At 45.7% G+C, this 19,776-nt stretch overlaps 1 protein-coding gene across 3 annotated transcripts in view; it reads left to right on the forward strand.

The window, feature by feature from the left end:
• Positions 1–19,776, forward strand: part of DIS3L2 (DIS3 like 3'-5' exoribonuclease 2) — a 282,912-nt gene that overhangs the window by 204,097 nt on the left and 59,039 nt on the right. For all 3 annotated transcript variants that reach the window (XM_048863668.2, XM_048863662.2, XM_048863667.2), the window contains one exon: positions 12,022–12,101. In XM_048863668.2, the coding sequence (XP_048719625.2) occupies positions 12,022–12,101 (80 nt within the window). The remainder of the gene's footprint in view (positions 1–12,021; positions 12,102–19,776) is intronic.

Consider the following 19,776-nt stretch of genomic DNA (forward strand, 5'->3'; position numbering starts at 1 on the left):
GTACTTCCCAGTGTCTGTAAAAGAATGGGATGGAATTTAAACAGAAATTAGTGTGTGTTATAAAGAGGGTATTTTTATAAATAGGGAATATTTCCAGCTCCAGTTTAATGGTCAGCAAAAAATAATGTAGAAAGGCTGTTGTGATTGTTTTTGTTACTTTTCAGAGCCCTTATCATGTAAGCACAGTACTGTCCGTGTTTTCATGTATTTATCTCTTGGGTGGAAAGTAATGAGCTTTGATCTGTCTTCAGATATAACTCCACAAATATCCCTAAGGCATGAGATAGTGCCTGGATCCCAGACTAATCTGTACGCCTGAGATCTGTGAGCTTCATAAACATCTTAGCAGGGGAAAACAGTTAACATGAACAAACCTAAGAAAATAGGATTTGCCTTATTTGATCAGACCCTAGGTCCATTCATGCCCTGTATCCTCCCTGCACCAGTGGTTACTAATGGGCACATTAGGGAGAAACAAAAACAGTTCATGATGCCGGGGTTACATTGGGGGCCTGATTTAAACACTTTAATGTACAAAACCTGGCTATCCGTTCACTCTCAGCCCATGAAAAATACAAATTTAGATTATAATCATGTCAAATAATAGGGACAGCAAAGTCCACCCCACCTTCTCCAGCCACACACAATACACAGAAAAATCTAGACCTGCCCAGCTCCCCCCTCACCTGCAAAAACCATAATAGAGGAGCCTTGCATGAGGCTCTTCCGGTGCCTCCCCTCACATAATTTGACATAGATTAGAAGCCAAATCAATCACTCCTATTGTATTTTATCAGTTAGCAGCAACAGTGGTGTACAAGATGCAGGACAGGGCGGCAAGAAGGCTAGTTCCTTTCCCTGCCCTGAAGATCAGGGAATGTTTTAAACAAAGGCGAGGGGACAGGATGTAAGAAAAGCAAAAGGATTGAGGAGTGAAGTTTGGCGTGAATCTCGTTAGTGCCACGCTTTTTTTTATGTGGCATTTCCTAGGGATGTTTTGCTTTTATTGTAAAATATTTTAATTTCATCGACCAGTATCCTAGTCCCCAAAGAAGTAAGTGAAAAACAGTTCAGTGAGATATTTCTTAACACAGTGTTACAGGTAACACCTACATTGCCTATAAAATACATTAGTTAAATAAAACACCCCTGTTCCCCCCCCCCATCCTCTAGTGTGTGTGTGCTTTGTGCAGTGCTTTGTGTATGGTCGGTTTCACTGGTTTCCTCTGTATAGTCAGTCCAGTTTCCCCTGTTGTTTGTGTGGGCTTTTCACACGGAACAGGAGAGAGGAAAGATGTTTCACTGCGATTTGTTAAACTACAAGCATTGGCAGGAGGACTCGGGATAGGAGCAGAAGCAATACCAGGAAGTAGTTAAAGCTCCTTTTAGACAGTGGATAGATTTCAAGGGTTGCCCCTTTGTCCACGTGTGAATGAATCTCTGTCGTCTGTAACTCCTTGGCTCAGGTCCATAGACACAGGATGTGATGGTGGCACCTGAAATGATTGAATGATGCAAGACAAATAAAACCCAAGGATAATTGTGCTATTCTTGTCCTTTGTAGGCAGAAGTGAGTACAAAGGAACCTTTCCCCCACTGAACGTATCAAGGCTTTGAATACAAGTTTGTGAATGAAAAGGAAATGAACTTTTAAAATAAATCAAAAACTTTCTTCTGTGGTTTATTTTTCCTAAGTCACGTCTCTGCATCATAAATGAAGAGTTTGGCCTGGGGTTTTTTCTGTAGGATACTTGTGATTGGGACCTGTCATTTTACAACCAGTCACTTCTGAGTGCCTTTGTCCTGCCAAAAAGTTAGCTTGCTGTAGACCTCTTTGATTGTTGGGTTTGATCCATTGCTTATCCCTTCCTGTTCCTGCTTTGTATTTTGGCCGATGGTCTCAGTGTCGCTAAGGTTTCAGGAGTGGGTGGCTTTATTTATGTGTGGGGTTGGGAGTAGGAGAGAGCGGTTGCAAATGCCCTCTCCCCCTCCTCCTGTCTGAGGGGCTGGTGGCAGGGCCTGGTTCACTGTCCTGCTTCCATCCAGGCCTTGCAGGGGGAAGCAGGAAAGCCAGACTGTGAGCACAGAGGCAGAAATAACTGCTTCATGTTTCTCTCTGTGAACTTCAACTAGAAATGTAGGAGAACGGAGAGGACTGAAAACCAGGGGGGTTTGCTTGAAGAGGCAAGACGGCAAGCATGTCAGGTGACCACTCAAGGCCTGCCTAAACTGGTGGGAACAGCAAATCTGTAACTAAATGCTGAGCTTGGTCAGGGGTGCCCCCTTTTCTTAAAGGCAAAAAGAAGGGCCTCACACATGCCCAATAAAGGCCATTGGTCTAACAACGAGCTTTCCCGGCTAGGGTCCTTCAATCACTCTCTTATTAGACACAGTCTGGCCTTCTCTTACGGGCTTCAGGAGAAAGGCACAACCTGAGCAAAGCAGAATCTCTGCTAGAGATCTCTCTCTTGAAGTTTCTAACTGCAGTGAGAGTAGGAAAGCACTCTGGAGAGAGGAGATGCATCGCATTCAGTGTAGGTTTCTTTAAGTGAAAACACAGCTGTGAGGTTTACAGACTGCGCTTCTATTAGGGATCGTTCAGTCTGACCGGCCAGCATCACTACAGACTTTCCAGCTCTAATGAATTGAGAAATCCATTCTGAACAAGATTGAGTTTGATGGCCCTGTGTGCAGGCAGATGGATGTATTTTTAAAGGACAAGGTGCCAGAAAGCTCCACAATTACGTTACTGGAGCAAGGCTCATTTTTTGTGGTTTGAAAAGTGGAGTGTCAGGACTTCAGGGCTTTTTTTTTTTTTTTTTTTTTCAGGTCAAAACTGAAGCTTGGGCGGGGCATCGAAACCTGCTTGTTCACTAAGTTAGTTCTTAAAAAACTCTCTAGAGCTTGTCTTAGAGTGAGAAACCTTTGTTCCTAGAGAGAGGTTCAGTACCAGTTCTTGGCCTTACTTGATAATAGGGCAGTACTGAAGTCACCTCTTTCTTGTTGATAAAAGCAAGGCACGGGGAGGGGCATGCCGTGGTAACGCTGGCAGAGTTGAACACGGGCCAAAACATTCAGGAGACTCTGTTCTATTCTTTTTCATATAACCTTGGAATCAGTGATGTTTCTGTGCCTTTCGGACACCGTTCTGCTCCTCAGACTCTTGCTCAGGGGAATCCTGAGCATTCCCACTGATTTCAGTGGAGCTACTTGCACACTAAGCTCCTACTTGACGGAACTAGGCGTGGCAGAATCTGCCCCCTAAATTGTTCCAGGACTGGGAAACTTGAAACGTTTGACCTGCTTATTTAAGCTGAATTGATACTACATCTCTGGCATGGGGCGTGCATCTGAAAAACCTCCCCTCTCTGTCAGATGACAGAAGGTCTCTGGTGAGAGCCAAGGACTGGGAACAAAGAGGTGCCAAGCCAAACCATTTCTCAATGGGTGCAAACATTCGCCTAGTCAAGGCAGTATAGGTTCTGGCAAAGTTTCAGAAGCCGGAAGGCTGCTCCTTCCTAACCCTTAATCCTGATTTGAGCTTCCTGGCTCGGTTACATGCCTGGGCTTGTAATTGCTGCAGGTCTAAACCTTTCGATTAAAAATGAGGACAGCTGCTGGCTGAATTGTCAAAACCACAGCGAGTCTTGGGGTCTTTGGGCCAGGGACAAAGGGAAAGCCCCTGGCGTGGGATAGGGCAGCCTAAATTATACCTTCCTGCAAAGACCCTTACGGGCCACTACAGTGGCACAGAACCACCAGACCGCAAGACCCCCTACACCTTCAACGGCCCCTCATCTGCCTGTGGCCCACCCGGGCCTCCAGCAGGAAGTGGGTGGTGTGGAGCTGGCAAAAGCAGCTTTGAGACTCCCACAATGGGTCTACTGCGCTGTGAGCATCCCCTGGAGAGTCTTGTTCCCTCTCTGCGCCAATGTTTTGTTGGTGCAAAGGGGCTGCAGCACAGGAGTGAATTCCCCTGTGTGAGCAAATTGGAACGAGGCAGGAACCTGCCTGAAAATAGGAGCTGATATCCCCACGTCCTCATGAATTCAGCTTTGTTTCTGCCAGGCTCTGCTAGCGGCTGCACTGCTGAACAAACTAGAGGGAGTGGTCCCGTACGGGGTGGTGTGAACAGAACAGTTATGCTGACTATTAATAAATCTCTCTAGTATTGCAGCACCCAGATGCCCCAGTCAGGATCCTGGGTCCCTGTTGTGCTGAACTTTGTACCGACACAGATAGAAGCAGTCCCCGCCCAGAATGCTGGAGGGATGCAGCCAGAGGAGGGTGATGCCTGTCTGGGTGGGCAGTAGGAAGAACTAGAAATCTTTGGTCCAAGAGAAAATGCCCCTGCCTTGCCTGTGACTGGAGGGCAGAGAATTCAGGGGGGGCAGGGTGAGATCTGGGAACATGGAGTTATAAAATAATAGTAAAATAATAGTAAAACCTAGCGCTCTTATAAGCTTTTCAGCCCTCGAGCTCAAAGCACGTTGCAAAGGAGTGTGAGTATCACTTTCCCATTTCACAGGTAAGGCAACAAGTGCAGGGAGGGAATTGAGGCCAATAGCAGAGCCGGGCACAATAGAACCCAGCTCTCCTTAATCCCAATCCAGTGCACTGTCCACTGGGCAACACTGCCTCTTGTTGAAATGCAGGGCTCTATTCTTGTCTCTGCCTGGACGTATCTTTCTCCTGCTCTTTGTAAGAGGCGTTCTAATCCTTTCCCGCCTGGGATGCAAGTTGAGGCTTTAATCGTTTGTATGGAGTTTTGAGATCTTCTGATGGAAGGCAGGGCAGGAATCGGAGAACATCCCCTTTCTCGACTGACTCTGGTTTCCCCTCCACGGTGACAGAAATAGAGAGCAGGGGAGTATTTAGCAATCCAGGGAGCTGTGGTGGTGCACAAGTGGGTTTTGCAGCGATAGAGTGGGCTAGGTGTTCTGCATGACAGTGTCCTCTGTTGAGCATGATGTTGATCAGAGAGATCTCCTCCATCTCTGGCTTCTGTGAACCGCCTCTTGACTTTTGTCAGGGGCATTACAATTGTCTCTGCTAATGGCGAGAGAGGCTATTCAGCACTATATCCACCCAGGAGCCCTACCACTTCTTTTGACAGCTCTTATTCACATACCTCCCTACCCCTCAGACATCTTCATTATTGATGAGGCTGGTTTGGTAGGTAAGGTTCTGTTCTCAGTAATGCCACATTCCAGCTCCCTTTCTCACGGAATTCGCCCACATAGCGCGAAGAGGCTTTCTTTGTGTGGAGAGCAATTGAACTGGACACAGTCCTTTGTTAGTCCATGGATTTCAAGGGTCTGATAGCTGAAGGGGGCAGTGCAAGCCAAATCGCACAAGAATACAGATGGATGAGACATTTGCTAACGCCCTCCTCCTTTCCCCAGTGAGCCGGAAGGCGTGTGATAAAGCCGAGGGATTGCAAATGCATAATCCAGAAATTGCCTGCTCTGAGGGGGTCTTGGTCACCATGACAGGGTCACACGGAACTTGTAGGAAACATTCCCCGCAGGCACAAAGACAGGAGGCTTTTGTTTGGAGATGGGTGGCCTTTCCGTGTTTTGTGTTCCTGTTTGTTCATCGGTTGCACTGCAAGTCTCTGGATTCTGATGAGGAGCGGGATGGGGGGAGCAGATTCAGAGACCTGTAGCAAGGCTGTCAAATGGACAAAGAGCGGGGGTTGTGTCACATTTGGGTTCTGTACTTTGGATGTCTAGTGACATCTCTGCAGTTGTAGAGCAAATCAGATGGGATGAATGATAATGCAGATAATCTGCCCAGGGACATCTACTGTACTAGTGAATCTCCCCAACCTCCCATTTGACTTTCTTAATTCAGTTAATCAATAGAATTCCTACTATTTAGTTAATGGGTTTTGGGCAGGAGTGAATGGAGAAGATGGTTATATAGGACAAAATAGTAAGGACCATGTTGTCTGGTGTCAGGGATCTTCATAGGGACTAGGAGAAAGCATGTGTGAGTTTTATTTCCGACTCTGCCACTGCCTGTGTGTGTCATTGGGCGAGTCACTTAACTTGGTTTACCAATGCCTTAGTTTGCCAGTCTGAGAAATGGGTATACTGATACTCTAGGTGGATTTTGTGAGATATTTTGGTATGTCTGCTGAATTATATATGTAAGTGGAGGTATAAAAAGTCCAACTCTGCTCTAAAATAAGCCCTCTCCCACATTGTTGGCTATTTTACTCCGACAGTCTGTCTCTGAGTGAGCCTGCACGGGCAGACATAGCCCATGCAGCTGGTTCTCTGTGGCGTTCGTTAGGAAGTACCTGTAGATTTGCTGTAGCTGTGAGAAGATCTAAAGATGTACGGATGGGATTTGCAGAAGCACCTACGTGACTAGAAGCACAGGGCCCACTGGAAGTTGATGGGACTGTCCGATACGATCTCCCACTAAAAGTCATCAGGGTTTGTGCTCATGCCTCCAGTTATAGATTTGTCTTTTTAGAATGGTTTAAATGGAGAAGGGAAACCAGTAATCCAGCATTAAGGTCCTCATGGACAGTGTATTGCAGTCCACTAAGGCTAGGCTCACAAATTCTGTGCGAGAGACAGTTTGCATCCCACAGTGCTCAGCTGGTTCTTCTAGCCCTGTTGAATCTCGTAGCTTTTCTCCCTTCTTATTTTTGGCTTTTTGCCCACCTCTACTCCCCCACAAACACCAGAATTTAGCCAGAATCCAGTGTAAACCCCCCAACCCCGCGTGTGCAGATTCGCACACAACTCCCCATTGAGGGCTTGGCCAGAGCATTATTGCTACGGATGCAGAAGCAGACGAGGCCCTTTTCTTGTTGGCAGTGGTGACCAACTGGAAAGTGCAAAGAGCTGCCCAGCCCTTATCCTCTCACTCTGCCCTCTGACAATGCTCTTTGTTCAGCTACTGCTGCATTCTAGCCTTTAGCAAGTGCTGTTGCAACAGGTCAGCAGAGGAGCCATTCCCTTTCCACACCCGCTTTAGCATACATCTACTATCAACTGTTACAGCTAAGGGGTGAGCCGTGGGTACCTGGGATCTTTGGGCATTTCTTTCAAGTGACCTGCACTTCTCTCAGAGTGGAATCCTGCAATCCACCCCACTTCTGTCCGGATGACCAGATTACAGCACCCCCACCCCCCAATCCCTGTTTTCTAACCATATCACCTCCAGCAGGTCCAGCTGAGTGTGGCTCCTGGTGCAGAGTCCTCTCTGGGAGCTACAACCAGCTGGTAAATGCAGTGACAGGGATCAGCTTCCTCAAAAGAGTATCGGTTATTTATCCATAGGAACACCAGAAGCAGAGAGAAAAGGGTTAAACTTAACAAAAGCCTAAATGCATATTGTCAAACTTAGCCTGTCCTGGCCAGTTTAGGTAGGTCCCACTTGACTCAGCACCCTCAAGCACTGGGGTGCACTCCTACAGCTGCTGCCTTGGACAGTCTAGGGCTTACTCTTCCATACCTGGTAGCTCACTTAGCAGTTGGCTTTCCCCTGGAGTGACCAGAAATCTCTGTCTGGCTGTGTTCTATGAAAACAAGGTGGTTTCTCTTCCCAAACTTTTTTCTTCCTTCCTTGTCTCCTTGAGTGAGCTTGTTCCCAGCACGTTTCAGTGTAGCGGCCGTGTTAGTCTGTATTCGCAAAAAGAAAAGGAGGACTTGTGGCACCTTAGAGACTAACAAATTTATTTGAGCATAAGCTTTCGTGAGGTACAGCTCACTTCATCGGATGCATTCAGTGGAAAATACAGTGGGGAGATTTATATACACAGAGAACATGAAACAATGAGTGTTACCATACACACTGTAAGGAGAGTGATCAGGTAAGGTGGGCTATTACCAGGAAGGGGGGGGGAGGGAACCTTTTGTAATGATAATCAAGGTGGGCCATTTCCAGCAGTTGACAAGAACATCTGAGGAACAGTGCAGGGGGGTGGGGGGGAGGGAGGGAAAGAGAAATAAACATGGGGAAATAGTTTTACTTTGTGTAATGACCCATCCACTCCCAGTCTCTATTCAAGCCTAAGTTAATTGAATCCAGTTTGCAAATTAATTCCAATTCAGCAGTCTCTCATTGGAGTCTGTTTTTGTTGAAGAATTGACACTTTTAGGTCTCTAATCAAGTGACCAGAGAGATTGAAGTGTTCTCCGACTGGTTTTTGAATGTTATAATTCTTGACGTCTGATTTGTGTCCATTTATTCTTTTACGTAGAGACTGTCCAGTTTGACCAATGTACATGGCAGAGGGGCATTGCTGGCACATGATGGCATATATCACACTGGTGGATGTGTAGGTGAACGAGCCTCTGATAGTGTGGCTGATGTGATTAGGCCCTATGATGGTGTCCCCTGAATAGATATGTGGACACAGTTGGCAACGGGCTTTATTGCAAGGATAGGTTTCTGGGTTAGTGGTTCTGTTGTGTGGTTGCTGGTGAGTATTTGCTTCAGGTTGGGGGGCTGCCTGTAAGCAAGGACTGGCCTGTCTCCCAAGATCTGTGAGAGTGATGGGTCGTCCTTCAGGATAAGTTGTAGATCCTTGATGATGCTTTGGAGAGGTTTTAGTTGGGGGCTGAAGGTGACGTCTAGTGGCGTTCTGTTATTTTCTTTGTTAGGCCTGTCCTGTAGTAGGTGACTTCTGGGTACTCTTCGGGCTCTGTCAATCTGTTACTTCACTTCAGCAGGTGGGTATTGTAGTTGTAAGAACGCTTGATAGAGATCTTATAGGTGTTTGTCTCTGTCTGAGGGGTTGGAGCAAATGTGGTTGTATCGTAGAGCTTGGTTGTAGACAATGGATTGTGTGGTGTGATCTGGGTGAAAGCTGGAGGCATGTAGGTAGGAATAGCAGTCAGTAGGTCTGTCTGGATGATGCTTTTGCCGAGGACAGAACAGGTATGGAGTCTTAGAACTTAGTAAGTAATCTAGCTAGATATGCGTTAGATTATGATTTCTTTAAATGGCTGAGGAAATGAGCTGTGCTGAAAGGAATGGATATTCCTGTCTTTGTGTCTTTTTGTAACTTAAGGTTTTGCGTCGAGGGATTCTCTATGTTTTGAATCTAATTACCCTGTAAGGTATTTACCATCCTGATTTTCTAGAGGTGATTCTTTTTACTTCTGTTAAAATTATTCTTTTCAGAAACTGAATGTTTTTTCATTGTTCTTAAGAACCAAGGATTTGGGTCGGTGGTCACCTATGCAAATTGGTGAGGATTTTTACCACACCTTCCCCAGGAAGTGGGGTGCAAGGGTTGGGTGGAAAGACGTTTCCAAACAACTCTTTCCCAGTAACCGGTTAAACGTTTGGTGGTGGCAGCGAAAATCCAAGGGCAACGGGTAAAATAGTTTGTACCTTGGGGAAGTTTTAACCTAAGCTGGTAAAAGTAAGCTTAGGAGGTTTTCATGCAGGTCCCCACATCTGTACCCTAGAGTTCAGAGTGGGGAAGGAACCTTGACATGGTTCCCAGCAGTGAGTCTTGCTGGAGAAAGGAAGGTTAGTTGTGCAGTACTAGAGAGGCTGATTTAGTTAACCAGAATTGTGACAGGGCAAAATGTAAGCACTGAGGGTAGCTTAGTTCTCAAGGCTGTCGATCCAGGAATGACCTGAACAGACTTCATAACAATGTCAATTGGTGCCCATCGGATTTGGTTTGTCAAGGCTGATTGAAATTAGACATACAATTTTGCACCTTCCTTGCTGTATTCCCTCAAAATAAACCTGAAATGTGATTTACTGCCACTTTTCCAGATTCTTCAGGGCTTGTGTGGAGCTGTGGCCAGGGATAGTTGGTATTAGTTTGGCTCAGGATATGGATTCCCCAAGTCAGGGCCTAATTGTTTTACAAAGACAGGGAAGCTTTGGTTAAACCGGCACAATTGAAAATAAAACCTGTTTCTCTTCTGGCAGCTCCCAACTCCTTACTCAGTCCACTACACTCTAGTTGTTCCACAGGTGGGTCTTAGAAATTTGCTGCTAGAAGTAAGATAACTATGTCCCTAGAAAAGTAGCTACTCACAGGAAATAGGAGTATATGGAACATGGCATTTGGTCCATCAATGGCTATTAGCCAGGATGGGCAGGAATGGTTTCCCTAGCCTCTGTTTGCCAGAAGCTGGGAATGAGCGACGGGGGATGGATCACTTGATGATGACCTGTTCTGTTCATTCCCTCTGGGGCACCTGGCACTGGCCACTGTCAGAAGACAGGATACTGGGCTAGATGGACCTTTGGTCTGACCCAGTAGGGCCATTCTTATGGCACTTATTACATGGATTGACGCAAAATAAGGATGTGTTTATTTACCGGTAAGTCCAAGGAGTATGCATGGGATAGCGATGTGCACAGGAAATAACTAAGGGGGAGTGTATTTCAGTCACCTGGCATGGAACTGCAAGACATGCAGCAGTTTGGGTGGATTAGATCTCAGCCTTGTACTTCATTCTCTATTCAGGATCAGTGATGACTGAGTTTTCAGCAGCTTCAGTTTTATCTGTGAAAGAGCACACGGTATTACTTTGTATTTGTTATCCTGTCAAGAAGGAAAAATCTGTACAACAGCTAATGATCCAGAACTTCGGTTGTGTTAACAGCTTACTGGTAAAACAAAGTTTTAATACAGCGTTTTCTCCCTAATAGGCAGTTAATTTTCAGTAGCAATTTCCTTGGAGTTCGTAAGTCAGAGGAATTTGTAAATAAATGCAGTGGCTTAGCAGTGGGCTCTTCATCTCCCTGCATTTAAAAAGAGCAGACCCACCATAATAAACTCACTTCAAATTCTGTGGGTCAAGCCTTTATAAAAGAGATGGGCTCCCCAATTCATTTCAAGTGTCCTTCAGCATCCAGGTGTTCATGGGCCCCCTTCTTTAATATTACTCCATTCAGCCTAGATCAAAACTAAAGCAGTCCCACCTGGGATTAGATTTCTAAACATAGTTAGGCACCCAGCTCCTGGTTTCAATGGGAGTTTGGTGCCCAAATACCTTTAAAAATCTGGGCCCTGGTACATAAATACCATCACTATTTTCTCCAAAGCACACTGCGTATCCTGTCCAAAGTGCACAATACACGTTGGGGTCTCCAAACTTTGCCAGGCTGGGGAAACAGAAGTGATTTGCCAGGAGCATGAGGTCTGCACCTAACTGTTGTAAATAGAGACGAATGCTGCCACCCACCTCTTGGGTACAGCACGTGATGATTACTCTTGATCAGAGCCGCCTCTACTTGGATCAAGAGGGACCCCCCGGACTGCCGAAGCCATACCTCTGTATTTGAAAGGTCAGCCCCATTCTGTTTTCTGGTGACTTAGGATATAGAGAACCCATTCTCCCTACAGAACTCCTTTTGTTCTGACTGCTGTTGAAACAGGATTAGTTTTTTCCCCCTTAAATAAAACTGGACTAGGTTACATATGAAATCTGAAAACTCTTACCGAATCCCATCTTGGAGTTGCAATGGAAGCAGCTTTCCAGGTCACATCCTAGCCTCCTGCTGGACACTGGTCCAAACTACAAACCCTCCTAACAGCTCTTTAATAACTCTGCCCAGAAGGAAAAATCTGTCACCTTTCCCTCTGTGGTTTCTCCTCTGTTCTAATGCACTGGAGGAATGAGTTGAAGCCGGGAAGGCTTTCAGAGAAAGAGGCTCGTGGGAACTACAGCTGCTGATGGAGAACACTCATTTCTTTAGTGTCTGAGGAGAACCGCAATAGCTTTGGTGAAGGGATGTGTGTGTGGGTGGGTTTGGAGGGGTGAACCGTTATGACCCATACATTTCAGAGGAACCACAAACACTTTATAGTAACAAAGGGTGGAAAAAGAGAGAGCTTTTCTGCAATGCATGTGACTTTTCACTGAGGTTTGGAACCCCATGTTATATTCCAGGCCACAGTGTTTGCGTGTCAGTCTTGGTGAGCTTGCTTTCTCCCACAAGCCTTTCATGAAGTTGCTGTAGTGAGTGAGAACTCAGCCTAAATTTGCTTTTCTTTTCTTTTCTTTTTTTCCCCCTTTGCAGCTGAAGCTCTCGTTTACATTGGACAAGGAAAGCGGGATGCCTCAAGGCTGTTATATCTATCAGTATCGGGACAGCAACAAGTAAGTCCCGCAGATGATTGTACACAGGGCAGATAGGAAGGGGCACCTGAAAGAAAATTTCACTGTTGATGTGCCCCACATTCCCTTTCATTGGCAGAAGGATCAGAACTGCTTGTACTACTTAAATGTAGATTACAGTAGCTTTCAGCCTAGCCCTAAGACGGGGAGTGACTTGTAGAGGCCTCATGCACAAATGTGTCGGGCAAAAGTGAGGCCAGATCTTCCAAAGTGCACAGCACCCACATTCTCAAATCTTTAGTTATCTACATGGCAGCTGTTAGCTGCTGGGCGCTCAAGAAAATCTGCCCTGCGCTCTCCAATTAAGGAGTGTTTGCTCTGAATTTCTGGGATACTTTGTGTTGGGGTGATTCTGATGTCATGGAGGTAACGTCTCATCTTCTTCCCACCACCTGTTCTTTCTCTGCTCAAACACACATGCAGATTCACTTCCTGGCTTGCCATGTGTGCTCTCTGAAATCCTAGTATAGCCATGCACCCTGTTTTTATAAGACACCTCATGATATCCAAACTGGAGCAGAGTCTCCTCAATTTCCAGGTATTCCTGCATCTTTTTACTAGCTGCTGTAGTGAGTTGGCACCCGAGATGTTTTTAGTTCAAATCACATTCTGATTATCAAATTGACAACAGCAATCCAGGTTAGGATGTCTCTGTTGTCATGCTGGGTAAGTTGTCATGAATACCAGGGTATCAGAAATTCACCATGTCTCACCCCCACCCAGGAATTATATTTTTCTCCAAATTTAGAAGTTTAACTTAGAAGAAGGGAGTATAGAAAATTGTTAAAGGGCAATCCATTCAGGAGTTTAGCCTGCTTTTGGACAGCCTTAAAAGGATCTGGAGAACAATTGCTGAAATATCATTTAAAACAAAATCAATCTCTTTTTAAGCGGAGAACCCTTTTATGTATGTGTGTGTATTTATTTAAAGAGGGGACATTTTTTTGAAAGAGGGACACCCCCACCCTCCTTCCATCTCTGTAGCAGCAGTTTACAAGGCCTGTGCACAAAGCTATCCACTAAACAGCTCAGCCCAGGAAGTATAAATACAAAGACTCCGTAACGACAGCTCCACTAGAAAAATAGGGAAATGTGCTGGTTAAACGCAATGGGATCAAATCCACAGGGAAAGAATATTTGTTTTACAAGCTTCTAGGAGGGGATTGCACACAATGGGCAGTGGGGAAAACATAAAACTATTAGACCTGTTGGCTGGCTTGTTTTTTTTTTTTAAAGGATGTTTATAAATCCAGCACTTCTAATTGTCTAGCATATATCTTGAAAATCAACAGCCCTATTTTCTGCCTCCTTTCCACATTCTTTTGTGTGCACATGTGCCATGGTTGTAAGAAACTTCTGGGGCTGTGGGGCTCTTTTCTTTAAAATCTGAGGCCAATAGCATTTCAGTTTGAAAAGCTTCTTTCTTTTAGCCACTTTGCCTGTCTGAGTAGAAAAGGAATCAGATGCGTTGAATGGTGAAAGTAACTGAAATATGCTGAGCACTATTGATTCATAGATGTATGGTTATGACCTGTGTTTCTGGCAGGTTTAGCATCTGAGACACCCAGGCTGCTACCGGTTGTGATTATATAAAACGTGATAGCCAAGACTGGTTGTATAGCAACTGATGCAAGATCTATAGCCAGACCTAGTGTAATTGTTTCAGATGGTCCCAAATAAAATATTTCTTCCAGTTCTATCTCCCATGTGGTATTGGTTCTGTACTGCATAGGTCATTTAACTAGTGACAGTGGGTGAGGATCAAGATTTCCATTCCTTAAGGAAAGCCATAACACATGAGTTATCAGGGATCATTTTGTATTGTAAGAAGATGTTTACCCCTCTGGGCCCTGTACGTGCAGACCAGGAGAATGGAGAATACTTGCAAAATATATTGGAACGTGGAGGAAAAAGTAAGTCTTTGAAGCTTAGTAATAAGTCTCTGTGCATGTGATACAGCTGCCCTTTCCTTGCCAGGAAGATGCTCCTTTATCAGAATGTAAGCTCAGTTCTGAGGAGAGCTACTTTTGTGCTGTCCAGTAATGATGGTGGCAGAGTATGGTAACTTCATGTGCTCTGTGCCTTGGTTAACAGCAAGAAGTTTTGCATTGGATTAATTGACAGTAAAACAGACAAGCATTTGTATCGGTCTCATTTTCTCCTCCCTTGCCAGCCTGGTCAGTCATGCTGGGAGGAAAAACCCCCGGTTCTCAAAGCTTACCCCTTTTCTTAGACTATTACCTACAGTTTTAACATGACTGTCACAATCTTCCCTTTGCAGTTTCAGAGTGCAGACTTTTAGGCCTGGTCCACACACAGCTAATAAGGAGCAAGCTATATCGGGAGAAATACTTGGATAAGGGCATAACTGCATCCCCACCAGGAAGCCTGTATTACTTTAACTCTACTGGCACAGTAAAAACGTTACAATTTGTGTGTAGACAGTGTCTGAGTGTTTCTGGACCATGAGAGAAATGTTGCCAATATTCTGTGTCTATGTGAGGGCGCCAGACAGAAGTTGTAAGTATGTCTCCTGTAGCTTGGCTTCGCCTGGAGCAGTGATTCTCAAACTGTGGGTCAGGACCCCATTTTAATGAGGTCAGCAGGGCTGGCGTTAGACTTGCTCAGGCCCGGGACTGAAGCCAAAGCCCGAAGGCTTCAGCCCTGGGCAGTGGGGCTCAGGCTTCGGCTTCAGCCCTGGATGATGGGGCTCAGGTTTCGGCTTCAGCCCCACCATCTGGGGCAGAAGCTCTCAGGCTTTGGCTTCCCACATCCCGGGGTAGTGGGGCTCAGGCTTGGGCTCAGGTTTTGGTCCCCCTTCTCTGGGTCGTGTAGTAATTTTGTTGTCAGAAGGGGGTCCCAGTGCCATGAAGTTTGAGAACCGCTGACCTAGAGCAACTAGCTTCAGAGTGTTAGGGATGAGGCTGTAACAAGTGATGATAACAAAGAGTTGCAACAGGACAGCATAAGTCTGATTGCTGTGTAGTTGGTTAGAGATGGGAAGTGGAAATGGTCCCTCCATATAAGGGAGCCTTCCACGCTTTAAAGTGTTGTTCCATCTGTATCCACAATTTTTTGTTTCTTGAGTTCTCTGTGAACGTTCTCAGTCATTCAGGCAGGGACCCATGATGCTGTGATGCTTCTTCGTCCAAAGACTCGAGTCCCTCCTTGAGATGGCTAACCCTGCTCTGACCGGAGGTGAGCAGCAGAGAGCAGTGTATAGTGACCTTGCATTTGCTGAACAAAGGAGTCATATGTCTAAAATCTCTAGCCTAAAAGTGTAATTACCAAAGTAATTACATTTTCTAAATTACCTAGACTTAGAAGTGCAAGCACCATGCAGGCTCTCACCAAGGGTGATGTACTGGAATTTGTTGCCCTTAAGATAACATTATGTTAAATTTTCATTAACTCCTCACTGCAGCTGCTATCCCATTGTCGTGCTTTCAGCACTGTGGCTATGGGTCAGTTGCTGTGTATTCTATATAAATCACCTATTCACTGGGGACATTTACAATTATTGCATATTTATGGGCAAAATGCATTAGGGAAGCTGGAACCCAAAATAGGTAGCTTATATTTTCACACTGCCTTTCATCCCGAGGAGTCCCACAAGGCTTTAGAGACTATGTCACACAGAGCGGCACCCCTGAGATGGGATGGTGGAAACCAGCTGGGGCATAGCACCCAGCACAACAGTGGAAGGCAAGGCCCCACGGATATGAGAATACTGAGGGATATTAAATGGGCATGAAGAACAGAGTGGATCTCTGGGTTGGACCCTTCTCTTTGTCCCTAGCTACATAAGCCCAATAGACTGCATAGGACTTCACTGTGCTTCCTGGAGATGATGGCAGGCTGAACCAACCAGGGTGGAGTTGGAACCCGTGGCTCCAGGGAACCCTGGGTTTCAAACATGAGACTTCATCCATGAAGGTTCCCATCTGGCTGCTTCTTCGCAATTTAAACTGTAATTGTTTCATTATTATGTTAGCTCCTTTGGGTAAAATAAAAGTCCTTAAGCGTAGCCCTGGGTTAAAGTAATGTTGTGAATGTCAGTTAAGAGGCTGGTGGTTGTGGACGTCCTGGTGTACTGGCAGATTAACGTGCCAGCCTTTCACCTTGGATTGAAATACTTTGGGCCAAGAAAGAAAATACATCTGGCAGTCTCAGGCAGCTCCCTGCTGGACTGAAGGGCTTTCCCCCCACTCTCCAAGCCATTATTATTATTTGTTTGTATTCTCATATCATCTACATGCCCCAACTAAGGTGAGGCCCCACTGTGGTAGGCAATGTCTAAATAGGGACTTAGAGGTAGTCCCTGCCCATAAGAATTTTACAATCTAAAATAGAGACAGATCCAGACAGACAACAAATAAGCAATCATCAAAAGTGACAGTACTGCTTCTCCCCACTTCCCACGGTCACAAAACAATCTCTCCCGCACCCTCCCCTCTGTCCAGCTGTCCGTCAAACTCCTTCTCAGCACTTGTGCACCCCGAGTACCTTCCATCCCTCCTCCCAGGCCCCAGAGAAAACCAGGCAGCCTCACTCAGGTGGAAACAGTTTTCTTTCCTTTTTTTAAACCATGTTATTTCATTCACCCTAATGGGCATAAATAGTTTTCATTCCAAAGGGGAGCAGACCTGCCTGTGCCATGGTACTGATCAAGTTACCAAATGGGAGTGCTGTGCTCTCCTGAAATGAGGAGGGGGTTGAAATTGTGACAGGGTGAACAACATGCTCTGTGTATGTGCACACGAACGCCTGGTCAAGGGGAGTGTGGCCTGATTCATCTTTGTTCTGACCATGAAACTCCGGCGATTGCTACTTATAAATTGGCAATTTGTGTTTCTACATTTCCTATCTTAGCCCCTTCCTCCAATGTCTGATGATGCGTTTCCATTCGTGTTGCATTGCACATCTCCCAGAGTTGGGGGCAACTCCCCAGGCTCTGTGCTATGAAGAACCCCTTCCCTTTAGGTTTTTTTTTTTTCTTTTTTCGGGGGGGGGGGGGCACAGTACGTTTTTCTGGTCCCACAGATTCCTTCTATTGGGAGTTAGCTAGCTTCTGTTGTCCTGTGGGTTTAGAGGGGGGGTGGTGTGTGTGATTGTGAGAGAGAGAAATGGTATCTAAAATGCAGCTATTGGACACAATGCTGTGGTCCCTTTACAGAATGTCAGGTTAGACCTAATTCTTTACAGCATGTCAGAACTAACAATGCACGGAGGGGATTGGTGAATTTTGATACGCTCCAGTTTTAGGAGTGCCTTTGAAAGGAAAAGTGTGCTACTAAAAACCTGGCGTAATCTTGGTTAACGACCTCTCTAACACAAAACCAAAGCTCTTCCTTGAAGTTCTGCATAAAGTCATTGTCCGCTCCCTCAAGGCACAAAAGATGTCGTGTCCAGGGAAAAGACAGCGTCCCTGCTAAGAGTGAGTGCTACAATGTGACTGCAGCCAGTGGTGGGGTTGTAGGTGAGGGAGGTGGAGTATAGGCTTTGAGACTATCCTCACATTGTGTTGAGAGTCTCTCGTGCTGTAAAGGATGTAGCCTAACAATGTAACAGGAGGTAAGGGGATGCAGGGTCATATTGGCCTAGCCCCTTGTTTCACTGTCTCTTCTCGGCCCCCACCCACAACCACTGCAGATATATCAGTGTTTCAAGTGAGCCACAGCCTGTGACCGCAAATATTTTCCCTTCCAGTACAGAGATGGCAACCCCCAGTACAGGGATTTGTGTAAGGATCTGCAGGTCTAGTACCCAGCTCTGCTGCTCCCTGGGCGAGCTCTAATTGACAGTGGCTGGCCGGCTGTGAGACTTGTGGGCCCAAGCACCAAAGGATGTGCGCCCACAGGGATCCCGATAGGCCTGCTCCCTGTTTGATTACTCCAGGCGCACTGCTTAAGCCTGCTGGGGACACCCGGACATTGTCGGTGCAACTAGGCAGATCCCCAGCCAGCAGCTATGACAAACCTTGCTTCCGAGCCTTGCCCCAACCCTGCTCCTGCTTTCTTCCTGCCCTGTTCCAGCCCTCCTTCCTTGCCTGGCTTCTGATTCTGTCTCTGACCCTGGGCTCTGGCTGCAACTTTCTGAGGCTGGCTCCACCCACTAGGCCTGGCCGCCCACACCCCAGCCATGACCGTGTGGATAGTTGCACTGTACTGAAAAGGCCCCTTCCAACCGTTTTCAAGGGATGCAGTAGGACAGCCATTGTAGGCTTTCTCCCCAACACAAGAGCTGTAATGGGAGACTGACTGGCAACATGAAGGAGGACACTCCAAAGAAGGAGGTTGAGTAGACTTTGGAAAATTTGTCCTTAGAGTAGTAGGAACCCAGAGATCATTTGACTTATGGCTGATCCTATGGAAGAAATTAAGTGCAAGAAAAACTGTCTCCTGTATTTGCTGTAATCAGCACAGAGATCAGACATCTTTTCTGTGTACTATCTGTCGATCCAGGCAGGCACTTACATGGCATCCACCATCCTACTCTCTGAGTGCCTATGCATAGTACGTCCAGATTCCTAATTATTTTCCATTCCTCTGAAGTCTGTCCAGTTGGCACAGCTCTCTCAGAAGGAGCGCAGTGTTCCAGGTCCCCTGTTACCCAGAGACATAAAAGAGAGGTGCTGTCTGTCTGTGACAAGATGCATCTGATTAGGCACCCCATATTTGCAGTGGTGTGTTTTGCTTACATAGCACATTGCAAGCTCCGATCTAATGTGCTGTCCGTGATCACCTCAGTCTTTCAGCATTATACTGGTTTCCAGGTCTCTCCCTCCCATTATGGATGACTTTTCCTCCAATATATCAACTTCCATTTTTCCAATGAATTTCATTTTAATTCCTCACCATGGTTTGGATTTGTGTCAGGATTATGAATTTGTGGTGGGGCTTTGTATGTTATCTTTGGAGTAGCTTTCTAACCCCAAGAGAACAGGATCTCAAATAGAAACACACTTAGAGACCTTTTCCTGAAGCAGTGATAGTATATTGATCATTTTGCATTTCCAAGGATCCCAAAGAGATTTACAGACACTGCTGATATACAAACTAGACAGGGAGCACTTCAAGCATCAGTGAATGGGGCCACCTTTGGGCAGCATTACACAACTCTTTAGGACAGCAAGTGAAAAATATCTGCCACTGAAACATAAAAATGACTATCCTTTCTACACATAGAACAATGGTGAGTGGTACATTATGACATAGCCTAAAATGCTAGCATTCCCAAATGCCAAGGTATATCCAGTTCTGACACTCACGAGCTGCTGATGAATAATGCTCTTTGTGTTACCAAGCTCTCTTCTGCAGTTTTTCCGTAAAGTGAATTTAAGACAGGCAGTTATGAAGCAAGACTTAAATCAGGAGAGCAAGCCTGTAATTGTAATTGAATTGTTTGAACAAGTCGTTTATCACTTACACATTAGCTCACTGCTTTTATTGCTGCTCTTCTGGACTGCCATGGGTGTGATGCAGTCGGAACTTTTGCAAAGCATCATTGCTTAGTATTTATTCCTGTTTACCAAGAGAGTCACTTCTCAGAAGTGATATGGACATAACGTATAAACCAGCTGATACAGCAACAGTGACTTTTTAAGCTCACCTGACAGATATGTATCAGACTTGCTGAACTTTAGCACAGACGGGTC

Source organism: Caretta caretta, chromosome 9 (genome assembly GCF_965140235.1).
Source record: "Caretta caretta isolate rCarCar2 chromosome 9, rCarCar1.hap1, whole genome shotgun sequence".
Taxonomy (NCBI): domain Eukaryota; kingdom Metazoa; phylum Chordata; order Testudines; family Cheloniidae; genus Caretta; species Caretta caretta.